The following is a 25,509-nucleotide window of genomic DNA, read 5'->3' on the forward strand; positions in this document are numbered from 1 at the left end:
GAGTGAGACAGGGAGTGTGGATCAGTCTTTCAGCAGCAGTCTATGCAGTGGAGGAGGAGAGATGTCAAAGAGAACACAGGGAACTAAGCAGAGACTTGCATGATTTCTTTTATTTCTTTTAAGAATTTTTATATTTTAAGATGGGAGAGACTTTCAGTCCTTGTCCCTATGTATACTTGCCACAGTTGTGCATCCTGTAGACACAGTAGAAGGCAGAGAAAGGAGATCAGAGATGCTAGAGGTAAGCAGGTGAATGTGAGGACCAGCTTCCGAAGATGCAGGAGAAGCTGGGCTGAGGCCTCTTTTAGACCAAAGGAAAGACATCATGTCTGAGATTCCCAAGTATCACAGGCAGTGGTTCTTAAAGTCTGGGTTGGGACCCTCCTAGGATGTCTGCTGAGAACTTGTGATCTGATTTAGAAATGTGGGTTGGCTCTTAGCAGTGCCTTAGTGTGAAAAATGTGCAATTCAATTAAGTTTCTTAAAAACTTGTATTTGACTTGGAGCCATTTGTGTGTGTGTGTGTGTGTGTGTGTGTGTGTGTGTGTGTGTGTGTGAGAGAGAGAGAGAGAGAGAGAGAGAGTCGCTCAGTTGTGTCTGACTTTTTGTGACCCAATGGACTGTAGTCCACCATTCTCCATCCATGGGATTCTCCAGGCAAGAATACTGGAGTCTGTTGCCTTTCCCTTCTTCAGGGGATCTTCCTGATTGAACCCAGGTCTCCCACATTGCAGGCGGATTCTTTACTGCCTGAGCCAACAGGGAAGCCTCTGTAGCCACTTACCAACCAGAAATAAATTGTTGAGGGTTATTAAAATTTTCTATTCTCAAATTGAAATCGCCATGCTATGAGAATTTATTCTAATTCAGTATTTGCTTCAGAAGTCTGCCAAATACTCAGTGCTTGGCAGTGATTGTAAAGTACATTCGCATAGTGGTAAGTCCCACAGTTTTAATTCAGGACAATTTAGTATATCATCAGTGTTGGCTTGAGTTGATTATGACATTCGATTGTTGCTATTCTTGTTTTTTAATTATAAATTACAGTAAGTTTAGCTTTATCATTATCAGTTCAACCTCTCAACGTTTCTTTGTTTTTGTCTTATAATATTCTTATAACTAGACTTTTAAAATACATATGTCTTGTGGTTCACATATGAATCATCCGTGATCATTTTGCTTAAGCAGATATGTATGTAACACCCTGCCATTTGCATGTACAGTGGCACACTACATAGTAATATGTTTCTTGGCAATGTTTACTATTTAAATAACTTACAGTACATTATCAAGATAGATATAATAAAATTCCTAGGGTATCTTAAGATTTTGTTGTTGTCTGGTGATATAAATCATGTTTATAATGCATCTTCTTCCTAGGAAAAGTAAATTTTAAGCCATTTGTAGGTATTATATAAATTATAAGACATTGTATATCTTGCTAGCAGAATGTTTACTGTAACTTAACTACGTTTTTGTCTAATCCTTTATTAACACCAGATTCACTTTTCCCTTCTTGGAATGTGGGAACAACTAAAAGATTGGTGGGGATCTTTCTATTACTATGGTGGAGTTTGATCAGAATGTTTGAAAGCTGTCACTATTAAAGAGTGACTAGATATGTGGCAAAGCATGTATGGAGTCTCGAAACTTGAATCCAGGTGACCCACACTTCTGGCCTTATTGCTGGCAAACAGTAAGCTGGTCACCAGAAAAATGTTATGAGAATAAGTACTAATGGCATTGTGTTTTTCATTAACTGTTTAAGGATGTGAATGAAGACCCAGGAGAAGATGTAGCTCTCCTTTCTGTCAGTTTTGAGGACACTGAAGCTACTCAGGTGTACCCTAAGCTGTACTTGTCACCGCGAATTGAACAGTAAGTATTGGTGTCATAATTTTATGTAGCCTGAAGATTCTTCTTGTTAATGAGATGTGATTGCTACTTCTTTTGCCAGTCTTAAATTCTTAAAATGGTTTCTCTTTATTGACTTTTGTTTTCTTAAAATGAATTGTATTCAGCGTTTAGATTCCAGATTAAATACAGACAGTATTTGCCATAGTGATCTTTGGATAAGACTTAGCTCTGCAGTTTGTGATGTGAATACTATGCCTGGGTCCAAAACTGTGACTCCTTACGAATGTCCCTGGCTATGTGTGGTTGGGCTTCCCCTGACGGCTCAGTGGTAAAGAATCCGGCTGCCAAGTAGGGTTGGGAAGATCCCCTGGAGAAGGGAATGACAACCCACTCCACTATTCTTGCCTGGAGAATCCTGTGGACAGAGGAGCCTCGTGGGCTACAGTTGACAGAGTTGCAGAAACAGATACAACTGAAGTGACTTGGCATGCATGCACTGACTAGTGGAGAGAGGGAACCATGCAGACATGGTGGGGGCGGATCTTTCAGCCAGGGGAGAGCATTCCAGACAGCAGGAAGGAGGCTGCTGGGGACTGGGAATCCCAACTCTGGGGCTGGTGCCGCTCATATGAGCTCCTGAAGCACTCCCCTGCATCCCTTGCAGAGTGCACCCTAATAGTTAATGCATGCGGGTTAACCCGTTTGCCTCCCCTCCAGATAGCAACTCTGAGGATGGTGCCCTGCTTGCCAGACTGATAGGTTAGCCCTATGTCCCCTGGCAGTCCATGGGTTTGCAAACGACTGAGCAACTGAACTGAACTGATGTCCCCTAGGGCTTCCCTGGTGGCTCAGTTGGTAAAGCATCTGTCTGCAATGCAGGAGACCCGGGTTCAATCCCTGGGTCAGGAAGCTCCCCTGAAGAAGGGAATGGCAACCCACTCCAGTATTCTTGCTTGGAGAATCCCAAGGACAGAGGAGCCTGGCATACTATAGTCCATGGTATCACAAGAGTCAAGACATGACTTAGCGACTAAACAGCAACATATGTGGTTACCTTAAAGAGGACTGCTGAACAGCATCCTACTCAGTGTCTTGTGTATTCATAACTCTTCTCATTGTTTGTAAAAATGTAACCAGTATCCTGACAGTATTAACTTATTCAGAAGTTAGTGAAGGGAATATTAGAAGCAGATAGCTTAAAAAGATGACATTTTTTTTGCATTGGAATAGTTCTGTATCACTTTACACAACATTCAGACTATGTGGTTCCAGTAGTTTGATATTACATTTGTGTTTTAACTCAGTAACTTTGTTCATCAGTAACGAATCTTATAAGCACTAACCTCACAATGTGCTTATTGTTGGCTAAAATGCTTTAGTAGCTTATTCTACTTCAAAGGAAGTTGAGGTTCATTGAAAATGGATTGTAAGCAGATTTGGTTGGGAACTTCTGACAGGACAGATTTTTCATCAGCAGAGAGAGTTTTTACAGACTCTGCTTGAAATGTATTATTAAAATTCTCTGTAAGTCATCTAGTCAGGGTTGGCTGATTTCTGTCTGAGATGTGGTCACCATCCACATTCACCCCCCCTCTCCTTAGTTGCTCTTAATTCATGAATCATGGACATACCATCTTACACACTGATAAAAGACATGGCTCTTTATACTCAAATATGGAAGATTATGAGCATTAATAATCCACAGGCATTCTCTCATCTATTTATATACCTCTGACAATACCTGAACAAGATCTTAAAGTAGCAGTCACTCAATGAATCTTTTAATTTTTAATTGAAAATACTGAACCATAGCAGTAAGAGGCCAAAGGGTATTGGAGATAATACAGTGAAGTGGTAACAGCAAGGGTTCTGAAGTCAAGCATATGTGATTTAAACCTGGATTCTGTCACTTACCAACTGGCAAAATAGTTAACATCTCTGAATTTATTGCCTCATCTGTAAAATAGAGGTAATCGTACCTTTTTCATAGTTTTTTTTTTTTGAGGATTATATTAAATACTGTTCATTAAGCATTAATTGCAGTGCCTGTCACTATAGCAAGTTGGAGCTAGTAATGTTATTATTATTGATATAGTTTACAGGAGAAGAATGAGTGACTGAGTGAGTGGTTAGTAGGACAGATTGGGGCAGAAAAGGAGAGGATGAGTAACCATGTGAGCAAATACTACTTCCAGAGTAGCCACTCAGTACATACAGGATGCATTAAACTAAGAAGGTATTTTGATGATGAGAAAAGAGAGTTGTAAAACAATCACAGGATATAGGTAATAAGAATATTATCAGTTCAGCTGCAGCCAAGAATTTGCCAGCATTTACATTATTTTTCTTTGAAGTGACTGCTCCTAATTTGCAGGTAAACTTTGCTAATAAAATATTTCTCACTCTAAAATCAAAGATATGGTAGGAAAAATTATTAGTAAAGGGTATATTTTAAAAGTGATTTCCTATTTCTAAAATCTAGCTTTCTACACCCCCAACCCCTTTTATGTTAAGAACTGGCCACAGCTTACTTTTCCAGATCAGTTTCCTGTCATTTCTCCCCATGTATTCTGTTTTCCTGTCCTTCAGCTGGACTCCTTCAGTTGAAGTTTTCTGCATTCACGTGTACTCTCTTGCCTCTGTGCCTTTACTAAAACTGTTATGTCCATGTAAAATGCCCTTCTCTGATGCTGTCTTTGTGTTGAAATATTATACATTTTCTAAGACTTTTTTCAAATGCTGTCTACCACCCATTTTCCCTGGGAAAAATTAATCTAGCCTTCCTCTGAGTTCTTACAACACTAAACTTATATCACTCTTATAATCTGCATACCATAGATTTAGTTGGTGTTGTGCTTTTTTTCCCCCCCATCTTTTTATCTATATCGCAAGCAACTCACGGGCAAGGAGCAAGTCTTTTCATTCTTTTAATGCTTTTACAAATGGAGTGCAGGGTAAATAATATCAAATAATAGTAAATAATTGACAGTGTTCTAGGGCAGTAAGTAATTTTCTCAAGAAGATGTGAAAATGCACCATTGAGAGGTTGTACGTTTTTACTGTTTGATACAAATGCGGGAGACCTGGGTTCGATCCCTGGGTTGGGAAGATCCCCTGGAGAAGGAAATGGCAATCCACTCCAGGACTGTTGCCTGGAAAATCCCATGGACAGAGGACCCTGGTAGGCTACAGTTCATGGGGTCGCAAAGAGTCGGACACGACTGAGCGACTTCACTTCACTTCACTTCCCTTAATAGAAGTGCATGTGTAATACCAAAGAAACTGATTAAACGTTCTTATAGCCTTGAGTAAAAGTTGTAAAAATCAGCTTTTAGAGAAAGTTAAAATGGAAAGTGGTCAAATTGTGGTATGATCTTCTAAGGGCTTACATAGTTGTTAAAGTTGTTCGTATCTTAGCCTGACTCTTATAGAGTTCAGAGCATAGAAAAGAAGTAATGTCATTTCACTAAGGTCAAGGTCATAGGATAGATTTTAGGAACTGAGAGAAGAGAAGTTGCCACTATCTTTGATATTGTGTTCAGCTCTCGTTTCTGTGTTTCATACAATCCCGTCAACTTTTAACTGTTGAGGCACTGATTATAGAGTCAGACTTGGAGAGTTCTTACAGGAGTCATGGGAAAAGCATCCTACGTGAACCCGCCCGAAGCCGATGCCAGACGCTTGCCCTAGCTCAGGCTTGCACACTTTTTGGCTTCTGCTGTGGCTCTTTCGAGGAAGTCCCAAGTCCCATGCACTGTATTTGACAGGCAGGAGCCCTGGAGTTCGACAGCCTGATCCACAGTAGGTAAAAATTGATAAAAGACTTTTCATGGCATGGAAAGCTATCTTGAGCCTGGGAAATAACCTGTTTTAGTCTGGCTGATGTAATGTCTCTGCCCCAGCTAGTCCATGCAGTAGGCAAGGACACTGTGCTCACATTAACTAGTCTCAAAAAAGGAAAAGGCTATTCTGGGGTCTTGTCATCACATATAGGAAGAGGAATACATTTATTTTACCCTAAAGATTTCTAGGGATATGGATACCAAATGCCCCCAAATTAGAGGCTCCCACAAAAGAGAACATCTGTCAGAGACACTGGGTAGAAAACTCCCAAGTGTATTATAATTTATGAAGCTCTGCAATGCGGTCTCACTTCAGAAATCTGTTGTCTGATGTTTCTGGCAGTGCCGGGACACATGACTGACTGAACGCCTGTATAGTGTTTAGATGCTTGTTCTTTTCTGGTCTCTCGCTGTGTTATGTGTATGGCTTGCAGAGTAAAAGGTTCTGAGAACTTTGTGTTCTTCTCCAACAAGGGACTTTTATAAAATGCACATGTTTCAGGGTCCATACATCTGTTTTCAAAGGAACCCAAGCCGATCAGTTGAATTAGACACTAAGTAATGTTCATTAAAAAAAAAAAAAGTGGTAAGGTATGCAAGAAAAGCTAATGGTCAGTTATATAAAGTAGATTTTGGTTGAATAACAGGAGAGGGGGGGTGAAAAACTAGATTCCAAACCAGTTGCCTTTTTTTTCCTGGCAGGAAAGCTGGAATCGTAGGGTTACGTCATCAGAGCTGGCACGAATCCTTCCTTGCCTTCACCTCCACCCCAGACAATGGCAGTTCCAGCGGTGACACCAGAGGTCAAATGGCAGCAGAGGCTGCACAGTTCTCTTCCCCAAAAGGTGTGGGCCTGTCCTTGGCTGCAGCCGGTTAGTGGGAGTGGTTTGAAGAAAACCAGCTCGTCACTCCCTGTGCTGTTCCCACTCTGTGCATAAAAAGAGGACTTCAGCCCCTGAGGCGGACCAGGTGGCATCTTTCACAAGTACAGAATTTGTTTTTAGAACTTTGTGTTGTTGAATTACAGTCCCGCCTTGGAAATAAATACTCAAGGCTTACCAGCCCACAGACATTCACCATTAGTGAGGCCTGTGTGCCTGCGAATATTGATGCATTCATTCTTTCAAGCAACAAAAACACATTGAAAAGTGACCCAGTATAAGGTCCTTTACTAGATGCTTCAGAGAATATCAAGAAAAATGAGATATGGCTTATGTCCTTAGTTTGCATATAATCAGTAAGGGAGATCAGAACAAATATGGCAAGTTCCAACTTGTGTGTAGAAATAGCACAATAAGACTTGGCATGAGAAGCCCTCTGTTCTTCTACTTGCTAACTGGCAGTCTTGCTCAAGATACTTTAACCTTTTTGAGCCTCATTTCATCTTCTGTAAAGGGAGATACATCTTAAGCTTCAGTTTCATCCACTCCAAGGGGATATGGAAGTGCCTACAGTAGTGTTTGACTCATGGTTGATGTTCTGTTAGTGCTTCTCAAGTTATATAAACACCCAAGAAAAGATATTAATTACTGAAAGACTTCAGGGAAAGAGAAGGAGATCATAGTTCCAATCAACTTGTTGAGGAGAGGACTTTGGAAAACTTTGGAAAGTATGGCTCTGCCAGTGTGACGTGGCTTTTCTAGAGATTAGATATGGTAATACTGTAGCAATAAAAATATATTTGTTTAGTGTTTTGAAATGTTCAAGTTGCTTTCCAATTTACCATCCCATCTAATCTTCATGGTAATATTCCTGGCTTGCATTTTTAAAAATTGACATATAGTTGATTTACAATGTTGTGTTAATTTCTGCTATACAGCAAAGAGACACAGTTATACACACACACACACACGTTCCTTTTTGTATTCTATTGTGTTTTACCATAGGGTATTAAATATAGTTCCCTGTGCTATACAGTAGGACCTTGGCTTTTTCATCCATTCTGTATACAGTAGCTTCTATCTGCTCACCCCAGCTTCCCACTCCATCCCCCTGCAGCATCCTCCCCTTTGGCGACCACAAGGCTGTTCTCCGTGTCCATGAATCTGTTTCTGTTTCATAGATAGTTTCATTTGTGTCATAGTGTAGATTCCACATCTCAGAGTGGTGTTTGTTTTCTCTTTCTAACTTCCGTAGTGTGGTAATCTCCAGTTGCAGCCGTGTTGCTGCAGATGGCGTGGTTTCATTCTTTCCATAGCTGAGTAGTATTCCATCGCATATATGTGCCGCAACTTCTTTACCCAGTCATCAGTAGATGGACATTTAGGTTGCTTCCAGGTCTCGGCTACTGTGAATAGTCTAGCATGAGTTTCATGATACATCTTTTCCCCTCTAAAAGCTGGATCTCTTAGATCCTTCCTGGTATCCTTCACTGTCTTTACTTCCTTTCCCAACACATTAAATTATGCTAGATTATGTTTCCCGTGATTCCACCCTAGGGCTCTTTCATGGCCTCACCTCTTTGTGGACGACCCCCAAATCCCCATTTCGAATCCCAGCTTTTCTCCCTGTCTACAGGCCTGTTTTTCTAGCCATTTGATAGATTTTGTGTCTGTGCGTTCAGCTGACACCTCAAATTCAGAGTGTCTGAAATGAAACTCACCATTCCTCGAGTGGATGTTTCTGCTTTGCAACCTTCTTTCTGTTCACAGTGCTCTCGTGGTCTTCAGTGCCCACTGCTGTATCTCAAGATCAATAGTCAGCCCATTGTTTGATACTAGAAACCCTCTCTCCACAATGTCTTTATTTTTGTCATTCTTCCTGTCATTTTAGTTCTTCAATTGCCATGTCTCCTGATAGCCTTTTAACTTTCCCTGCTATTTCAGTTTATTTAGCACAGAACTCTCCTGTCTTCTTAAAGTAAGTTCTAGTCATTTCATGTCCTTTCCTTGCTCCATCCACACCACCAGTGCCTCCCTGTTACCAACTAAATCAAGCACATCCCTCTCATCATCCACAGTATTCTCTCTTTTAATCCCATCTGGTCTTTCTACCCTGATCTGGCCTCTATATTTCCTGTTGTTCAGCCAAACTGGTTTTTGGTGTGTGATTTCCTGTGGACACAGTTTTTATTTTTTTCACTGTCATACCTTACTCCTTCTTATACTTGAACATTAAATTTCTTTCCCTCTCCTGTGGGGTCTGTCCTCTTAGGCCTTCTCCCTCACCACCTCCTTTGTGGCGCGATCGTGACCACCGCCGTCTGTGTCCACAGCATGACTGTACTCTCCCCTGGTTGTCCTCTGTTGTCATATTGTTTCCCTGGACTATAAACTCCTCATGGGTGGGCTTCTTCTCCCAGCAGTTGAGGCCTGGCGAGCCTCAGCCCACCTCCTGCCAAGCTGGCCCTGCCCTTGGTCCCGACGTGAGGTCAACCACAACCCCCACTGATTAGACACCTTGGTGGGGCAGAAAGCTCTGAACTCCTTATATCCGTGCCTGCGAATGCAAGTGGTTTCCATCATTATTTCTTGTTGCTGTGCTTTGTGACCAGCCAGCAGGCTTGTTCCCCTTGTGGACCCTGGCTTTGTTTGGAGAGGTGGAATTTATCTTGTAGAGGGGCTTATCAGCTGAATCCTGGAAGTGGTGCATATGCTTGTGATCTCATATAATATATAAAGTATGAAGTGTTAGTTGCCCAGTTGTGCCCGACTCTGCGACCCCATGGACTGCAGCCCACCAGGCTCCTCTATCCATGGGATTTTCCAGGCAAGGATACTGGAGTGGGTTGTCATTTCCTTCTCCAGGGGATCTTCCCAACCCAGGGATTGAACCCAGGTCTTCTGCACTGCAGGCAGAGTCTTTACCATCTGAGCTACGAAGAAGCCCATGTGATTGCATATGACCTGTCAACTCCTCCTTCTGTGGCCTCTCCAGCCTCCCTTTCCCTGTCTTTTCCCCTTGGTGTGCCTAGCCACAAACATAATCACTGTGAATATTTGGCTGGCCTGTAATCCACAAAGGCTGGGATAAACTGAAATTTGACCAAAGGGACTAGAGAAAAAGGGGATGAAAAGAACCGAATATTAATACTTAGAATTAGGGGTGAGAGTCAATGAGATTGTAGATATTAAATTCAGATAAACCAGATAAAATAAGTTAAAAGCAGTGAGCTAATCCAGTATTTTGTGAATTTTATTTAAATTTGATACTGAATGCAACATCTTAACAGGATGGGAAATTTTCATTTTAGATGCTAAAAAGATTTTTTAGAATAATTGAAGAGGCGTGCGATTAAACACAAATAGATTTAAAAGAAGTCTTGCCCTTGAACTTTTAAAACTGCATCAGTTGTCTCAAGAAATGGACCCCAAATCTCTTGGGGTGATTTTGTGTCAGGATTTAAGTAATAGAACGTCATAGTAAACATGGTTTAATTTAGCTTTACTTATGTTTACTTGAGTCACAGAGATAATCGTGTAATATTGTGCTGCTGGAGATTTTTTTTTTTTTTTGCCTTTGATTAATATATAGTCCTGAGTATGCTAAGACAACCAGCTGTCAGGAGATGCATATTTGGTTTTAGTGGAGCAAGCTATCTTCGCCTCTGGGGACTTGAGATGTTCGTTTTACTAGTCTGGGAGCAGGGCCAGAAGGGTTCTTCGTGACTTAGAATGGAATTCTGAAGAGTAAGTTCAGCAAGTTTTCATTAGCAAGTTTGGCCTTTTGTCTTGCCCGTGCCTCCCAAAAGATCAAGAGCTCAGCCTGCACTTTGAAACATTACGAAAAAGAACCAGAACAGAATTTAGTTCTGGGAGAAAAATCAATCAGTCCCCAAATACCATATTTTTGGAAACATTCTGGTGCAGAACTCCCACCTCCCCAGCCACCCAAGTTAGTGATAGATTAATGTTTTTAATCTAGCTTTCTTTTCAGGCAAACAGTAGACTTTCAGAAAGAAGATGTATATAAATCTGTGATAGCTTAAATCTCACTGGTACATGGTTCTTAAACTTGTTTGACCTTTAAGCTCTTAGATTTGTTTTGTGTCTTTGGGCAGTTCTCTGCCTTGTTTCTTTTAAATGCTTTTCTCTTCTCTATAGCGTAATGATTAGCTTATATTCTTACAACTTAGCTTGATATCTTTAAACTATAGGATATAATGTGTCCCCACTTAAGAGCTGAGGCCAAGCACCTTTCCATTAAATAGCTCAAAGATTTTGTGCCGAGTTTTTTCTGTAATGAAAATGAGAAGTTTATGATTTTCAATTTAAATGTATTTATCTCAACAGTGAAGCTCTGAGCACTGATCATTACATATAGCCAGTGTTCATTTATATTTCACAAGTAGGAAAATATTCCTCAATGGAAGGTCTGAGATGAAGAGTGGATAGTTCTTGAAAACATTAAGCTGTATTATAGGCAGGAGTAGAGAAATTACAAAGCAGAAGAGAAAATGGTCTAGAATGTTCCAGAACTGATGGAAGACACCAAATAAAGGAAATACAAGGATTCTCAATAGCCTAAATAAAAAGAAATTGACATCTATACACATCATCTGAATAGCAAAGATGTAAAGTATCTGAAATAGACACATCATGTGTAAAGGAATAGCAGACTGACACAGACCTCTTTGAAAATCTTGGAGAGCCGTGGACTTTATCCAGGGAAATATACAGGTGCAAAAAGTTCAAATGCAGTTTTGAGAATACCACACCTGCCCCTAAAATCAGTTCATAAACTTTGTTTAAGGATCATTGTTCTTGGTTTCATTTCTGCATTGTTAATTGCCTTCTATAGTATCTCATGCTGGAACAATCACTGAAGCTTTGAATTTAATATCTAGAGTGTAAATCATCATCTAACATTACCCATTTACTCTTCCTCAAAATCTGCTTTCTTTCTATGTTCTTATTTTCAGTAATGATTTAACTATCCTTGTACTGACCTTAGCCATGAAACCTAGGCATCCTATTTTTGACCTTCCTCCCACCATTGTTTGTTCATTCTCTTTTCTCATAAGCGGTCACTCACCAGTTTTATCCAACTCGTTACTTTTCCCTGTATCTCCCAGGCATATTCCTTTTTAAAAAAAAAGAATTATCTATTCTACTTTATGTTCAGGCTCCGGCATTTTTTCCTTCATACTGTCTTGAAATCTGAACTCCTCCAAGACTGTTTCTTCTTATCGCATTGTTTCAGCTACTTTACCCTTCAGTCCTTTTGGTCAAGAACTGAGTGGAAGTACAATAGAAATCCGTGTGTAAAAAAGGTGGCATGAAGGTATAAAAAAGTTGATCATTGGTGCTATGAGGCACTCATCCTCATTCTTTTCAAGTGTGAGGACCTGTTTTTAATGTTGAAACCTTTTATACAAGGTTGACTACAAAAAATCAACACAAGAAAATTTTAGTATTTTGGAATTGTTCTGTATCATGATGGTGGTAGTAGATATACAACTCTATGCATTTATCAAAGCTCAAAGAACTGTGTCACAAAGAGTGAATTTTACTGTGGGTAAAAAATAAACTTAAAAAACATTTCACAGACTTGTGTAGAAAATAGTAGTACTTTTTAGCATTTCATGTTATTAGTGATGTATTAAATACCTTTTCAGTGAACTTACATTTTATTAATCATAATAGGTTATATATTGGAAATAGGTTATATATTCTTCTCTGGACTTCCCTGGTGGCTCAGACGGTAAAGCGTCTGTCTACAGTGTGGGAGACCTGGGTTCAAGCCCTGGGTTGGGAAGATCCCCTGGAGAAGGAAATGGCAATCCACTCCAGTACTGTTGCCTGGAAAATCCCATGGACAGAGGAGCCTGGTACGCTACAGTCTATGGGGTCGCAAAGAGTCAGGCACGACTGAGCAACTTCACTTCACTTCAGGTTATATTTAGGTTGTATAACCTAAATAGGTTATATAAATTAGAAATGGATATATATACACACACACACACTTGTATGTGCTATATATTTGTGGATAATATATGTATATAGGTATGTGTATGCATATATGTATCAGTTCAGTTTAGTTGCTCAGTCATGTCCGACTCTTTGCGACCCCATGGACTGCAGCACGCCAGGCTTCCCTGTCCTTCACCAAGTCCCAGAGCTTGCTCAGACTCATGTCCATTGAGTACGTGATGCCATCCAACCATCTCATCCTCTGTTGTCCCCTTCTCCTCCTGCCTTCAATCTTTCTCAGCATCAGGGTCTTTTCCAGTGAGTCAGTTCTTTGCATCAGGTGGCCAAAGTATTGGAACTTAAGCTTCAGCATCAGCCCTTTGAATGAATATTCAGGGTGGATTTCCTTTCAGATTGACTGGTTTGATCTCCTTGCTGTCCAAAGGACTCTCAAGAGTCTTCTCCAACACCACAGTTCAAAAGCATCAATTTTTCAGCACTCACCCTTCTTTATGGTCCAGCTCTCACATCCATACATGACTACTGGAAGAACCATAGCTTTGACTAGATGGACCTTGTCAGTAAAGTAATGTCTCTGCTTTTCAATATGCTATCTAGGTTTGTCATAGCTTTTCTTCCAAGGAGTGAGCATCTTTTAGTATGTATATGTATACATACATTTGTATATATATACATACATATGCATATTTTTATATATGTGATATCACACACAGCATTTACATAGCATTTAATTGGAATTCAGATGCTTAGTGTTCAGTAAATTAGTAAACCTGTAAGTCTAAGGTCGCATAGTATCTTGAAGCCAAAAGATAGAAAAAGTTTGCTACAAGGGGTATATAATGAATGACCATTTTTCTAGCAATGATGATGTTCATACTTATCAATATTTGCTTCAGTAAGAATACATTTTAACTTCCTTCTTGTTCTCAAAATAGCTAACATAATCACTATGTTAGGAAGCAGTTGTTAACCTCATTGTTTTGGCTCATAGTGGAAGGACAGATTCATGAAGACCCTGCCACTTGCATTCCTCTTTGCCCAACACAAGCACCTAGGTTTCTGAGTTTAGCTTACAGTGGAGAGAGAGGAGCTCCAGGAGCAAGGATCCAGGATCCTGACACTTGGGACTTTCCTTTGATATTTGGGCCTTGATTTCCAGGAAACTCATGGGTTCACAGCACTTCTTTCCCAGGGCTTCCTGCTCTTAGATGTTCCAGTGGTTCTCATTTTTCTCAGTATGTTTCCATCTCCACAAGGATCCGTGAATTGGTCTGTTGTTGTTTAGTCACTAAATTGTGGCTGATTCTTTGTGACCCCAGGGAATGCAGCCCTCTAGGCTCCTCCTCTGTCCATAGGATTTCCCAGGCAAGAATACTGCAGTCGGGGGATCGAACCTGCATCTCTTGCATTGGCAGGCAGATCCTTATCATTGAGTCATCAGGGAAGCCAGATTGGTCTATGACATTAATATGAATATAATAGCTTTTACTTAGTTTTCAGAGCAGAGTGTGGATGTGCATAGGGTGATAAGTCAGTTGGGTTTTAAAAATAAAGTCATTCTACCTCATCTTCTTCATAAAAATGTATATGATTTATGTCCACAACATGATTTCAAAGGGTAATTACTTAATACCAAAAGGTAATGGCATGGTTCTTGATTACAAGTGTTTGGTAGGAGTAGGTAATGACTAAAGCTCTTAATGTATAAAATTAATGTATAAAGTGGAATCCCTATACTGTTGTTTGAGGAAAGGTTGAACACCAATGTTGTCAGATTTTCCTGTGTGACCTTTTATTAAAGACCATGTAATTTGATCCTGGTATGTCTGATTTTGAGTCTTATAATATAGGGCTAATAATTATATTGGACTTTTTCTGCACTGGTTAAAATTCAGACATGCTGTCTTTTACTAGCAGCACTAATGACTTTAATGAATGGAGAAGCCTTTAGTTTAAAACAAAACAAATGATGAGTTAACATAATATTGTAACTAGGACCATAACAGGGAATGGACATCCTGTCTGTGAACATTATCTTTTATAGACAGTTTCAACAAAATAGAGGTCATACCTGAAAAAGACTGAAATCTGCTACCTTGCCAAATTTCAGCTAAAACCAAGCCATTAATTTGAAGAATTTATACATCAGTGGAAAATCTATTTTACCAACAATCTTTTTTTCTCTTACATGTAAAGAGCTGTGCCCTCCCGCTTTTTAATCCCTCCCATCCCTACTCCACCCCAATCTTTGAAAAGGATGATGTAAGAGTGGGTTATTTTGTGCCAAGTTTTCATCCTGAAACACGTTTTTATAGCTGTGTTTCTCTGAGAAAAGTTTGTGACCAAATGGCGATAACGTTTCCATGTTTCCATTTCCTCCTCTGATCTTGTGCTTTTGTGCAAACTTCAGTTTTGTCAGAGTTTGGCATGACCAGTATAATATGTGTGCTAAAGAAAATTACACTGAAAGCTTTTGAAGATTTAGTCATTATACTCTATATGTATTGAGTATATGTGGTTCCTTGGGAAAAACATTCAATATATGTGGTTCCTTGGGGAAAAAAGACTATAGAGGGTATTATTATTTTTAAATTTTAGATTCTTCTGTTCATACAATTAAAAAACCCTTCAAAATATTTGTTTGTAGGTATCATTTGTTTTAGTGATTGGTTTCTGTTATTTCTCGTCTATTAGTGACTCTTCATTTACTTTTTGCACATACTTTCTTAAGGACACAGATAAACTTTGGAGCCCTGTTTTTTCTTGGTCAGGAGAGAATTTAACATTAAAGGTCCAGATGGTAGAAACAACTGAAATGGTTGTCAGTAGGAAAATGACGAGAACTTTTGGCATAGAATGAAGCAGTAAAGGACCAGGTAAATTTCTGTTTACTCACATGAAAAGTTTTCTCAGTTAAAAAAACAAGAGCAAATATCAGAAAGATGAGCAGAATTGTACATTTTTTATGCTTAAGAAAAGCTAAAAATCAAAATCATAGTATATGTTCTCTACAAGGGAGTGTGTGTGTATGTGGGTGTGTATATGTGTACTGGATACTAATGGTAGCTGATACTTAATGAATACTTGGGTCACATGTTTTTAGCATGCTGTACGCATTAACTCACTCAGTCCTCACAGCAACCCTATGAAGTTGGTTACTACTGTTGCCCCCATCTTACAGATGATGAAGCTGAAATTCAGAAGGGGTCTCTTCAGTTCACTTTCTGTCTGCCTCCTATCCTCCCATAATCTTAGGAAGAAAGTCCATAGCTTTTTACTTGGTACCTTAGTTAAAGTGTGTTTCTTCATTTGTAGCTTTGATCTTTTTCCTACTTTCCACTCCATACTCAGTACAGACAGATATTTCCTAGTCAGTCTTCAGTTTCCTTACACACTTTTATTGATCAGAGCAGTTTTGCATGTATATCTTTCTGGGCTGATTTTTATAGACTTTTTTGGAAGGATCCCCCATCTCTTAGTTCCAAAGGCTAACATAGCTTGAAGACTAACTGGGTCCAAGGCCTGATTCAGCCCTTTTGCCCAAATTCTCAATTCTCGATAAATGTAGTTGAGCCAAGGCATACTCCTCCCCTCTGCTCTCAACAGCCACTTCACCTCTCTCCGGCCCACATACCCTTCCCATCAGGAGCAAGTCTAGTGAAACACCAAGGCAGAGCACTGCTTGGCCATCAGACAGATGGCAGTTTATGGCCTGACTGTAACTTTCTGGTTCTGTGAACCTAGTGTAAATTACATCTCTGTGACTCAGTTTCTTTATCTATAATCCTCATAGAATTTTTGCTAAGATTGAATGAGAGAATGTATATAAATTGTTTTAAGATCAGTTCAGTTCAGTCGCTCAGTCGTGTCCAACTCTTTGCGACCCCATGAATCACAGCACACCCGGCCTCCCTGTCCATCACCAACTCCTGGAGTTCACTAGTGCGTGGCATATTGTAAACACCAGATACCTAATAAGTTGCTGTGTTATTATGACTGTCATCTCAATCAACATCATCATCTTCCTCCTCCTCTTGAAATACTTGGAGATCCCAGTGTTTGAAAATCTACCCCAGATACTTCCCACCAGGACCATAGGTATTATCAGTCCCCTGAATTCATTTAGGATAGGCTGGTAGGGGGAATACAGGAATAGACATGAGAATATCATGGTAACAATGACAACCATGACCATCAGTGGGCCACCTCAGACTGCTGACAGGCTAGACCTGTTGAGTATTAAATCTGAATACCGCTCAGCCTCTGAGATCTTCAGACTGAAGCAGGCTTTCAGTCAGAACGAGAAGGTCTGGAAAGTCTTGAGCGCTCTAGTGAATCCATACTGATTTTGGCTTGGGTCTTAGTCTTAAGAACTCTTACATGGATCAGATTTCCAGCATTTTTAGGAATTTTAAGAAAGGTCAGTATGGGCTTTTCAGTTCAGTCCGGATTTAGAGGTGTTCAGGATTCCCAAAGGGAGCCGTGGAACTAAGGAAGTCTTCTTCTGTGTTGACCAGATTGTCTGGGTCCTGAGTTGGGCTGGTTACAGAATGAAGTGGGATCTGAGGATCTGCCTGTCATTTGGGCCTTTCTGGAAATCTGAAAGGAGGCTTTTGCACATAATCCCTGTTCTTCTTCATGATCACTGTTGCTTGCATACACAACTAGAAAGTTTGAGTTACTTGCAGAGTGAAGAGAGGGCCTATCCGGACCCTGACCTTGGACTGACAAATTCTGAACGCAAAGATTACAGTAGGCCTCAGGGCAGCTTTACCCTGTTAAGCCTGGCATGGAGCCTCTTACTCCTACCAGCTTTTTGGAGCCCTGTCTGTCCTTTCTTAGAAATTAAAGTCACTTCCTTCTTCATTTTAACGAGTCATTTTTAACTTTTACATCATTGGCTTAACACACTTGTCAAACAGATTAAGAACTTTAAAAATATTATTTAGATTTTTTCGCCCCCTTCTTGTTTATCTTTCATTTTTTAAAGAGAAAAGACAAGTGGTAACAAGTACATTAAAAAATTTTAATTTAAAAAAGAAGTACATTAAAAATTGATTATTTTTCTCATTAGGAACTTCTTTTGGTAACATGACACATTTTCTCATGTTATTCTTTGTTTTGTCGTGTGGTCCTGTCCTGTGCAGGGCAGGACATGTAGCATCCTTAGCCCATCCCATTGCTTGAATGACCCCTCACATATTGAGACCTCTTCATGGTGCATGTCCCCATGCATTTCCATATCCCCCTAAGAGGGTGCTGTCACCCCGGTTGAGAGGGAAAGTAATAACCTTTTTCCTTTGAGTTCCAGATTATAAAATGAGCACTTTGTTAGACTGTTTATCTGAGAACCTTAGTCCTATTCTTAGCAGAGATTTCTAGGAATCCCAGAAGGGCTTTACTCTTACTCTGTGGTTGTCAACCCTCTTACTTCCAGACCAGGATCTCATCTCTTGGGACGTAGCATCCGCAGAAACAGTGTCACATAGCTCAGGCTGGCACATTTCAGGTTTGGCCTTGCCCTTCTGTGTTATGGCACCCTTCAATTTGGGTTGCATGGAGATGTCTGCTTTGGGGCTGCAGTAAGGGTATCATGACTTTTTAAGATTACTAATTTTTCCTAGAGTGACCAGCCCCCTACTAATAAGTTACATTTAAAATTGTATGCGTATGTTGATTATTTGGACTCTGGGACATGCTTTGCCATGGAAACCATTCAGTACATAGTTAGGTTACCAAGGAAACTAGATGTTCTCAAGCCATAGTGCCTGCCGTGTAGAGCAGCACATTTAGAGGGATAGGGCCCAGTCCTTTTATTCTTCTTCAGTGGCTGTCACTTGTACAGCTTGCCTTGCTGGGCGGTGGCAGGGGGCCAGCAGTGATCCAGTCACAGCAGATTGGGCAGATTCAGTTCAGCCAGTACAAGTCTATATACCATCTTTCTAAATTCCATATATATGCATTAATATACTGTATCGGTGTTTTTCTTTCTGACTTAGAAATGATGACCCTGTATATGAGACAGCAAAAGAGACTTTACAAAAAAATGTAAAGAACAGACTTTTGGACTCTGTGGGAGAAGGCGAGGATGGGATGATTTGAGAGAACAGCATTGAAACATGTATATTATCATATGTGAAATAGATTGCCAGTCCAGGTTCGTTGCATGAGACAGGGTGCTCAGGGCTGATGCACTGGGATGACCCTGAGGGATGGGATGAGGAGGGAGGTGGGAGGGGGGTTCAGGATGGGGAACACATGTACACCCATGGCTGATTCATGTCAATGTATGGCAAAAACCACTACAATATTGTAAAGTAATTAGCCTCCAATTAAATTAATTTTTTAAAAAGTCTATATACCAAGAGGTCTGCAAACAAAGCTCAGGCATATCTTCTCTATATAAAGTATAAATGCAGGGCAAACCACACCTGAGCTGCCGCTTGGTCCTGGATTATTGTCTGAAACAGTGGTGATCGCCTTTCCTTTATTGCTTGTGAAACCCCCTATGCATCCCAAAGCCAGGGCAACTGGAGCCGGAAAGAACACAGAGCGAATGGGGTACTTTTTTTTCTTCCTTGTGTTATCAAGTGTCCTTGCAAGAAATTACTGTTTCTGAGCCTCCATGTGGGCCCTCTGTCACCCAAAGAAAGCCAGCCAGCTCAAACCAGACAGGAGTCTGTGCACAAATGCTTATTAACCCACGATCTAGGTTCCTGAGTATTAACCACATTTCTCTGTTATTTGTCACTTATTCCAGTAAAGATAGGAACCGAGTGACCTCTAGACCCATTGTGCTCTTCTAAAGACCGGGGTGGTAAGAGTATTAGTGCTCTCCTGTTTTTATTGCCTGTTTTGAAATTAAGCTGAATTTGGCTTAAATGTTTATAGTGCCTGTTTATCACCTGCCCTGGCATGGTGGGTTAGAGTCGTCCTGCCAAGCAATGAGTATATAGTGCTGAGCCCTTCCGTGTTACTTCTGGGCCTCTTCACTTGGTGTCCTCTAGTCAGGGCGATGGCTGCCATCCTCCTGTTTTGTCATCACCCTTTGGGCCTTCTTCATTTTATAGTCTGTTATTTCTCATCTTTGTATGCTGTCTTACTCAAAATATTTTCACTTTACATATATATTGCACTTCTGACCTTAGAAGTATATTCTCCACAGTTACCTTTGCAGGCTAGATAGGACACACATGGCCATCTCCATTTTCCCGAGTTAAAGTCACAGCTCAGATACCTTAAAGGCCTTGCCCAACTCTCACCCCCTTTCCCGACAGGTCTGGAGCTGGACCTCAGGGCTTCCAAGGCCCAGGTTTCTCACGCTCTTCCCACCGTGGCCCACTGCGTGCCTGTGCTGTTGCTGCTTCCTGCAGCCCTGCTTAGATGCTTAGTTGCTCAGCTGTCTCCGACTCTTTGCGACCCCATGGACTGTAGCCCACCAGGCTCCTCTGTCCGTGGAATTCTCCAGCAAGAGTACCGGAGTGGGTTGTCATGCCCTCCTCCAGGGGATCTTCCCAACCCAGGGACTGAACCCAAGTCTCTCACATTGCAGGTGGATTCTTTACCATCTGAGCCACCAGGGAAGCCCATGAGTACTGGAGTGGGTAGCCTATCCCTTGCTGTTTTCCTGCTTTGGGTTTTTACTTCAGTGCTAACCATCCCTGGTAGAGAGCTAAACTTCCTCTCCAGCTGCTTTAGACAGAGTTCTTGGCGCTTTGGCCCTGCTGTACCTCTTCAGCAAGTCGGCAGTCTCAGACTGCCAAGACTCCTGGCATAACTTATTTATTGGTGGATTGGTACCTTTGCATATTTTATAAAGTGAATTAATGCCTTCAGGTATTCATCTTGATGGTTAATAATCATATTTTGTTTTTATATAGTGTCTTTTCATCAGAAGCATATATTATCTTCCATTATGTAGGGGAGGTTAACTAGTTAATTACTTGTCTAAAATCTTAATAATAAGAGCAGAAGAGGGGAAAAGGGAACTCATTTCTTTGAGAAGCTCATGTGAAACAGACGTCGAACTAGGAACTTTAAATATGTGATTTCATTTCATCCTCGCAAAAGTTCTGTGATGTTTCTGTAAGCTGGTATAGAAAAACTCAAGTGAACTTTTTGGCCAACCCAGTATTTTGAAGAAACTGTAGGTCAGACAAGCCAAGTAACTTGCACTGCAGGGAAAAAGTAGATGAAATATTGAAATCTAGCCTTCTCTGTTCTGAAACTCATGTTCAGTCTACTCTCCTGTGTACCTTCCTCTTGGGCAAAGGGCTCACTTTGCAGGGCTTATAGTAACAAACAGAAAGGCGCCTGGGACACTGGGTAACACAGAGCAGGAGAAGGTAAGCTGGGGGACAGCTATTTCTTTTTCCTGATAACTCCCAGGAAAGAGCAAACTCACTCCTTTCCTTTCCCTCTGAAGATCATGAATGTATTGACAAATGCTCCGATACAAGTTTGAGCTTGTCACTTAGTTGAACCAGATGGTAAAGAGTCCACCTGGAGTGTAGGAGACCCAGGTTCAGTCCCTGGGTTGGGAAGATCCCCTGGAGAAGGGAATGGCTACTGTAGAGGAAGAGCAAATTAGCCAAGATGGCTCTCTGGCACCACATCTTCTCACCCCATGTTTTATAAATAATGACTTTGCGTGGTTATGCAACTGCTGAGATAATTTGTAGACCTATATAAGCGCCACCTGAAACGCCCTTGTGGCTATATCCGCTGGGTCAACCACAAGAGAATACAGCACGTCTGCTGCGTGTCTGCCTTGCTGCTATGGCAGTCAAGAGAGAATAAAACATGTTTGCAGTTCCCACGGCTCCTCACGTCTTCTTCCAGCTTCCCCACTTGCTCCTTGCCTACCCTGGGTTAAGTGATCAGTGATGCAGTTGGCATAGTTAGCAGGATACAACGAGACAGCTACCCACTCCAGTATTTTTGCCTGGAGAATTCCATGGACAGGGGAGCCTGGTGGACTACAGTCCATGGGGTCGCAAAGAGTTGGACATGACTGAGCAAGTAACACTTCCAAAGTAATCAGGAGCAATGAGTCAGTGTTTTAAGAGCTGTTCAAGGAGAGCCCATTCAGAAACATCACCCACGCCAAGTAGTTAGAAAGCTGCTTGGAAAGAGTGGTGCTTCTCTCCTAGAAAGGCAGTGAGACCTGGGAAAAGAGGGCCAGCCTGGAAGGCAGGAGTACCATGTTGTGGTTGTATGACCCTAGATTAGTAAGTCACCTCACCTGGCTGAGTTCCAGTTCCCTTAACTGTGAAACGTGGGAACTGAACTCAATGGGCCTCCCAGCAACTGCAGTTTTATTATCTTGAACATGTCTTTAGCATATTCGTAGGAAAAGAATCTTTAGAAAACAAGACTGACAGAATGATGAAAAACCTCTTGCTACTCAATGTCCTTGCCAGTGACAGTTTTTCGTTGGGAACCTAGGGTCAGTAGCTCCCAGGGGTCTGACTCTTTTGCAGAAAATAGGGCACCACTGGAGGCAGTGCTGCAGTCAGACTTGTGGGTGAGACAGTTATTGATTAGTGAGTGGCTGGGGATAGTGTTTAAGGTCTTCAAAGACACCCGTGATTTGAGATTTTGCTCTGTAGGTTCTAAAGAAAACATATCCCAGCTTTGAAATTTCTCTTGGACACCATTTACAGCTCTTCTCGCTGACTCCAGATGACTTGTGACGCCCTTGTTTATGCCCACGTGCTCCAGGCAGATTGGCTGCTCTGGAGGTGTGCAGTCACTAAGAAAGGAGGGTAATGGCATACTTGTTCACTGGACAGTCAAATGTTCCTACAGTAATTCTTAAATAGCTAAAGCTAATAGCTAATTACTTACATAGTAAGTATGAAAAAAAACTATAATTTAGAGCAAGATAGTTAAAAATACTGTGGTCCAATTTGATCTGTTAATAAACTACAAAAAAATTTAACATTTGTGGTTTAAACTGCCTCTGGCTTTCTTTCCCTAAATAGAAAATTCAGTTCAAATCCTTTCTTGGAGAAAGACAGGAGAACTTCCAGAGCTTTCAGGGGACCTTTCCTCTTCCTTGAATCTAGCGTGGGCCTTTTTTTTGGTCTTGGCGAGGAGAGGGGACGTTGCAGGAGCTGAGTAGCAAGGAGGAGCTGGGAGACTTCCCTGCTCTACCATAGAGATGTCTGTGGTGAGAGGTTGGGGAGGCAGGACTGGACAGAAGGAATTGCAGAGAACCAACAATTGAAAAAACCCAGGATGAATGATGCTGCCTGCCTCCTGTGGATTCATGCTGGAATACCAACAGAAATATCAGTATTTTTATTTGTAAAAATAGTATGATACCAGAATACCAAAACTAGTAAAATTTCCCTTGCTGGAGTAAGGAAGAGAAGACTTCACAGAAGAAGTGTGATTTGAGCTGAGTTTTAAAGGACAGTCACTAACTACTAGGCCTTGAGCCCTAAAAAAACATCAGTTGATTTGGCTGGTGATGACAAGAAGAGTTTCACGTAGTGTTAGTTGCTCTGTTGCGTCTGGCTCTTTGTGACCGCATGGACCATAGCCTGCCAGTCTTCTCTGTCCATGGACTTCTCCATGCAAGAATACTGGAGTGGGTTGCCGTTCCCTTCTCCAGGGAATCTTCCCAACTGAGTTACATGCTATTCCTTGCAGGAGTTCAGTCTGTAATTTAGCTGGGGGGGCAGAGGGTGGAATGGTGTAGATAGTTCTTCTGTTCTTTAGTTCTGTTCGTCTATGGTTCTGTTCTTCATTCAGCTGCATCTCTTCTACCCCTTCTCCTCTTTGTAATAAAAGCTTCCAGTAATCACTTGAGCAGTTCTGTGTGTTATTCTTAGTGGGTAACACTTTGATACATTAACACCTCATAACATTTCACACAGAGTTGTTTTTTTCTCCCCAGTGACTTTAGCATTTAAGAATGCAAAGACACATTAGGATTTTGGATCCTGTTTCTTGGATGCTCCTCTTTTCAGAGGCTTATTCACAAATGGCTTTTTTTTTTTTCTCATACTTTTTCTTTAATGGGCATTAAATTGGCCCATTGTTTGTCACACCTGTTTTCTGAGCTTTTAGTTGGTGTATTTGAAAATGCAAAGCGTGTAGCAATCACTTTTTCTATCTAAAGGTTTTTGTTCTGCTTTATTCTGTTCATATACATGAGTATTTCTTGAGGTTGCGTTTTTGGAACAGCTTTTCAGTTCAGCTTCTTTCTGGTCAAGATTTTAGAAATTCTAGTCCAAATCTTAGCCACTTACATTGCTGTTTAATTGAAGCTGTGTTTAAAAAAAAAAGTAATTCATTCATTTCACTTGGTTTTGCTGTCTCTGAGACCTCCAAGTCTTTGTTGAATGTGTTGAATCAGAATTTTGCTGTTTTATTAGATGGCTTTCTGGAACCCCAAAGAAGTGCTTTTCAAAAGTGTGACCAGAAGACTGTTCATGTGTAGTACAGATTTCCTGAACTCGTCCCAGAACTACCAAATTAGACTTTTGAGGGCTCTGAAATCTAGGTTTTTAAAAGCTTCATAGGTTGTGCTGAGCACAGAAAATTTGGAAAGTTCTGCCTTGAGCATTTATTTATATATTATATTGGGGATTTATTACCTAATTGTCTTCAGGACATGCTTGAGTGAGGTTTGGACTTTCTTTCTGTGGATTCTCTTTGATTTGACTTTTGTGAAGCATACTTCTCAGAAAGAGTAGGGTCATACTTTCCCTGGTATTCAGTAGCATTACAGAGAAAATCAGGTTCCAGCGGTGTTATCTAAACCCAAGTCACCATACTGTCTTAGGCCTCTTGTTTGTGTGACGCTTTGATACATACAAGGGCAGCACACCTACGTGTGATGTTTGGAAATCACCCTCCTGGGTCACAGAGGGCCACATAGCACATTAGACGTTAGAATATAGCTAGTCGAAGCTCTGGAGCCTTATAATAATAGTAATTAACATAATGATACTTTGTATTTCTCAAGTGTTTCTAAGCTGAAAGCCTTCAAGTGCCATATTAAATATGGTATGCAACACCTGGTCAAGAGAACTCAGTGTTGAGTTTCTCATTTTATAGATTCAGTACCTAAAACTGAATAAGAAAGTTAAGCTTTGACACTTCGACACTTCTTTGGGATAATGACACATTCAACTTAGAGTAATGGGATTCTTTCCAAGAAAACGTTTCTGATTTGAGGGGAATTGGAGGAGCAGTAGTGGCAGGATATTTTGGTGTTGCAGAGTATATCCTAAGTGAAAACGTTTTTTGGTTACTTTAATTAATGCCTTTAATAACTAGAGGTGATTACCTGGAAAACACCATCATTTTATTAGAATTTCTGTGCATCTTATAAATCCCATCTTATAAATCCTTTGGGCTCCTTCATCTGCCTTTCCTTTACTGAGTCTTCTTTATTTTCAATCATTTATACAAGTCAGTCATCTATTAAAAATAAAATAAATAAAACCTTATAGAAAGGACCTTAAAGATCATATCATCAGGCCCCTTTGTTTTATACGACGAGATACTTGAGACTAGAAGGGTTAAGTAAAAGATTCACCCAAAATGGCCCAGAAAGTTCGGATATGAAAGATTCGAACATTTGAATTCTGTAGTCTTAACAAATCTCAGTGGTGCTCCACTGCAGCATTCTCAACTGTAGTCAGCATGTTTTAGATTAGACCCTCAGACTTTATTCATCTTAGAGCTAGAAGTTTGTATCCTTTTACCAGCCTCTCCCTGATGCCCCACCTCCAACAACTTTCCTTCTGTTTCCAGAGTTCTTACATTTGTGTGTTTTATTATATCTCTGTTCTCAAATGAGCTGGAATATACATTAAGTGAATACAGTGTAGGGTTGGGAGTCAGTCCAGGTCCTTCAGAGTCCCTGTATAGTTATCACCATTTTTTCTTGCCATTTTTCTTTCTCTAATGTTCTTTTT

At 40.7% G+C, this 25,509-nt stretch overlaps 1 protein-coding gene across 6 annotated transcripts in view; it reads left to right on the forward strand.

The window, feature by feature from the left end:
• BABAM2 (BRISC and BRCA1 A complex member 2) overlaps window positions 1-25,509 on the forward strand; it is a 416,111-nt gene that overhangs the window by 221,467 nt on the left and 169,135 nt on the right. For all 6 annotated transcript variants that reach the window (XM_060411985.1, XM_042245926.2, XM_042245927.1 and 3 more), the window contains one exon: window positions 1,769-1,878. In XM_060411985.1, coding sequence (XP_060267968.1) covers window positions 1,769-1,878 — 110 coding nt within the window. The remainder of the gene's footprint in view (window positions 1-1,768; window positions 1,879-25,509) is intronic.

Source organism: Ovis aries, chromosome 3 (assembly GCF_016772045.2).
Source record: "Ovis aries strain OAR_USU_Benz2616 breed Rambouillet chromosome 3, ARS-UI_Ramb_v3.0, whole genome shotgun sequence".
In the NCBI taxonomy this organism is placed as follows: domain Eukaryota; kingdom Metazoa; phylum Chordata; class Mammalia; order Artiodactyla; family Bovidae; genus Ovis; species Ovis aries.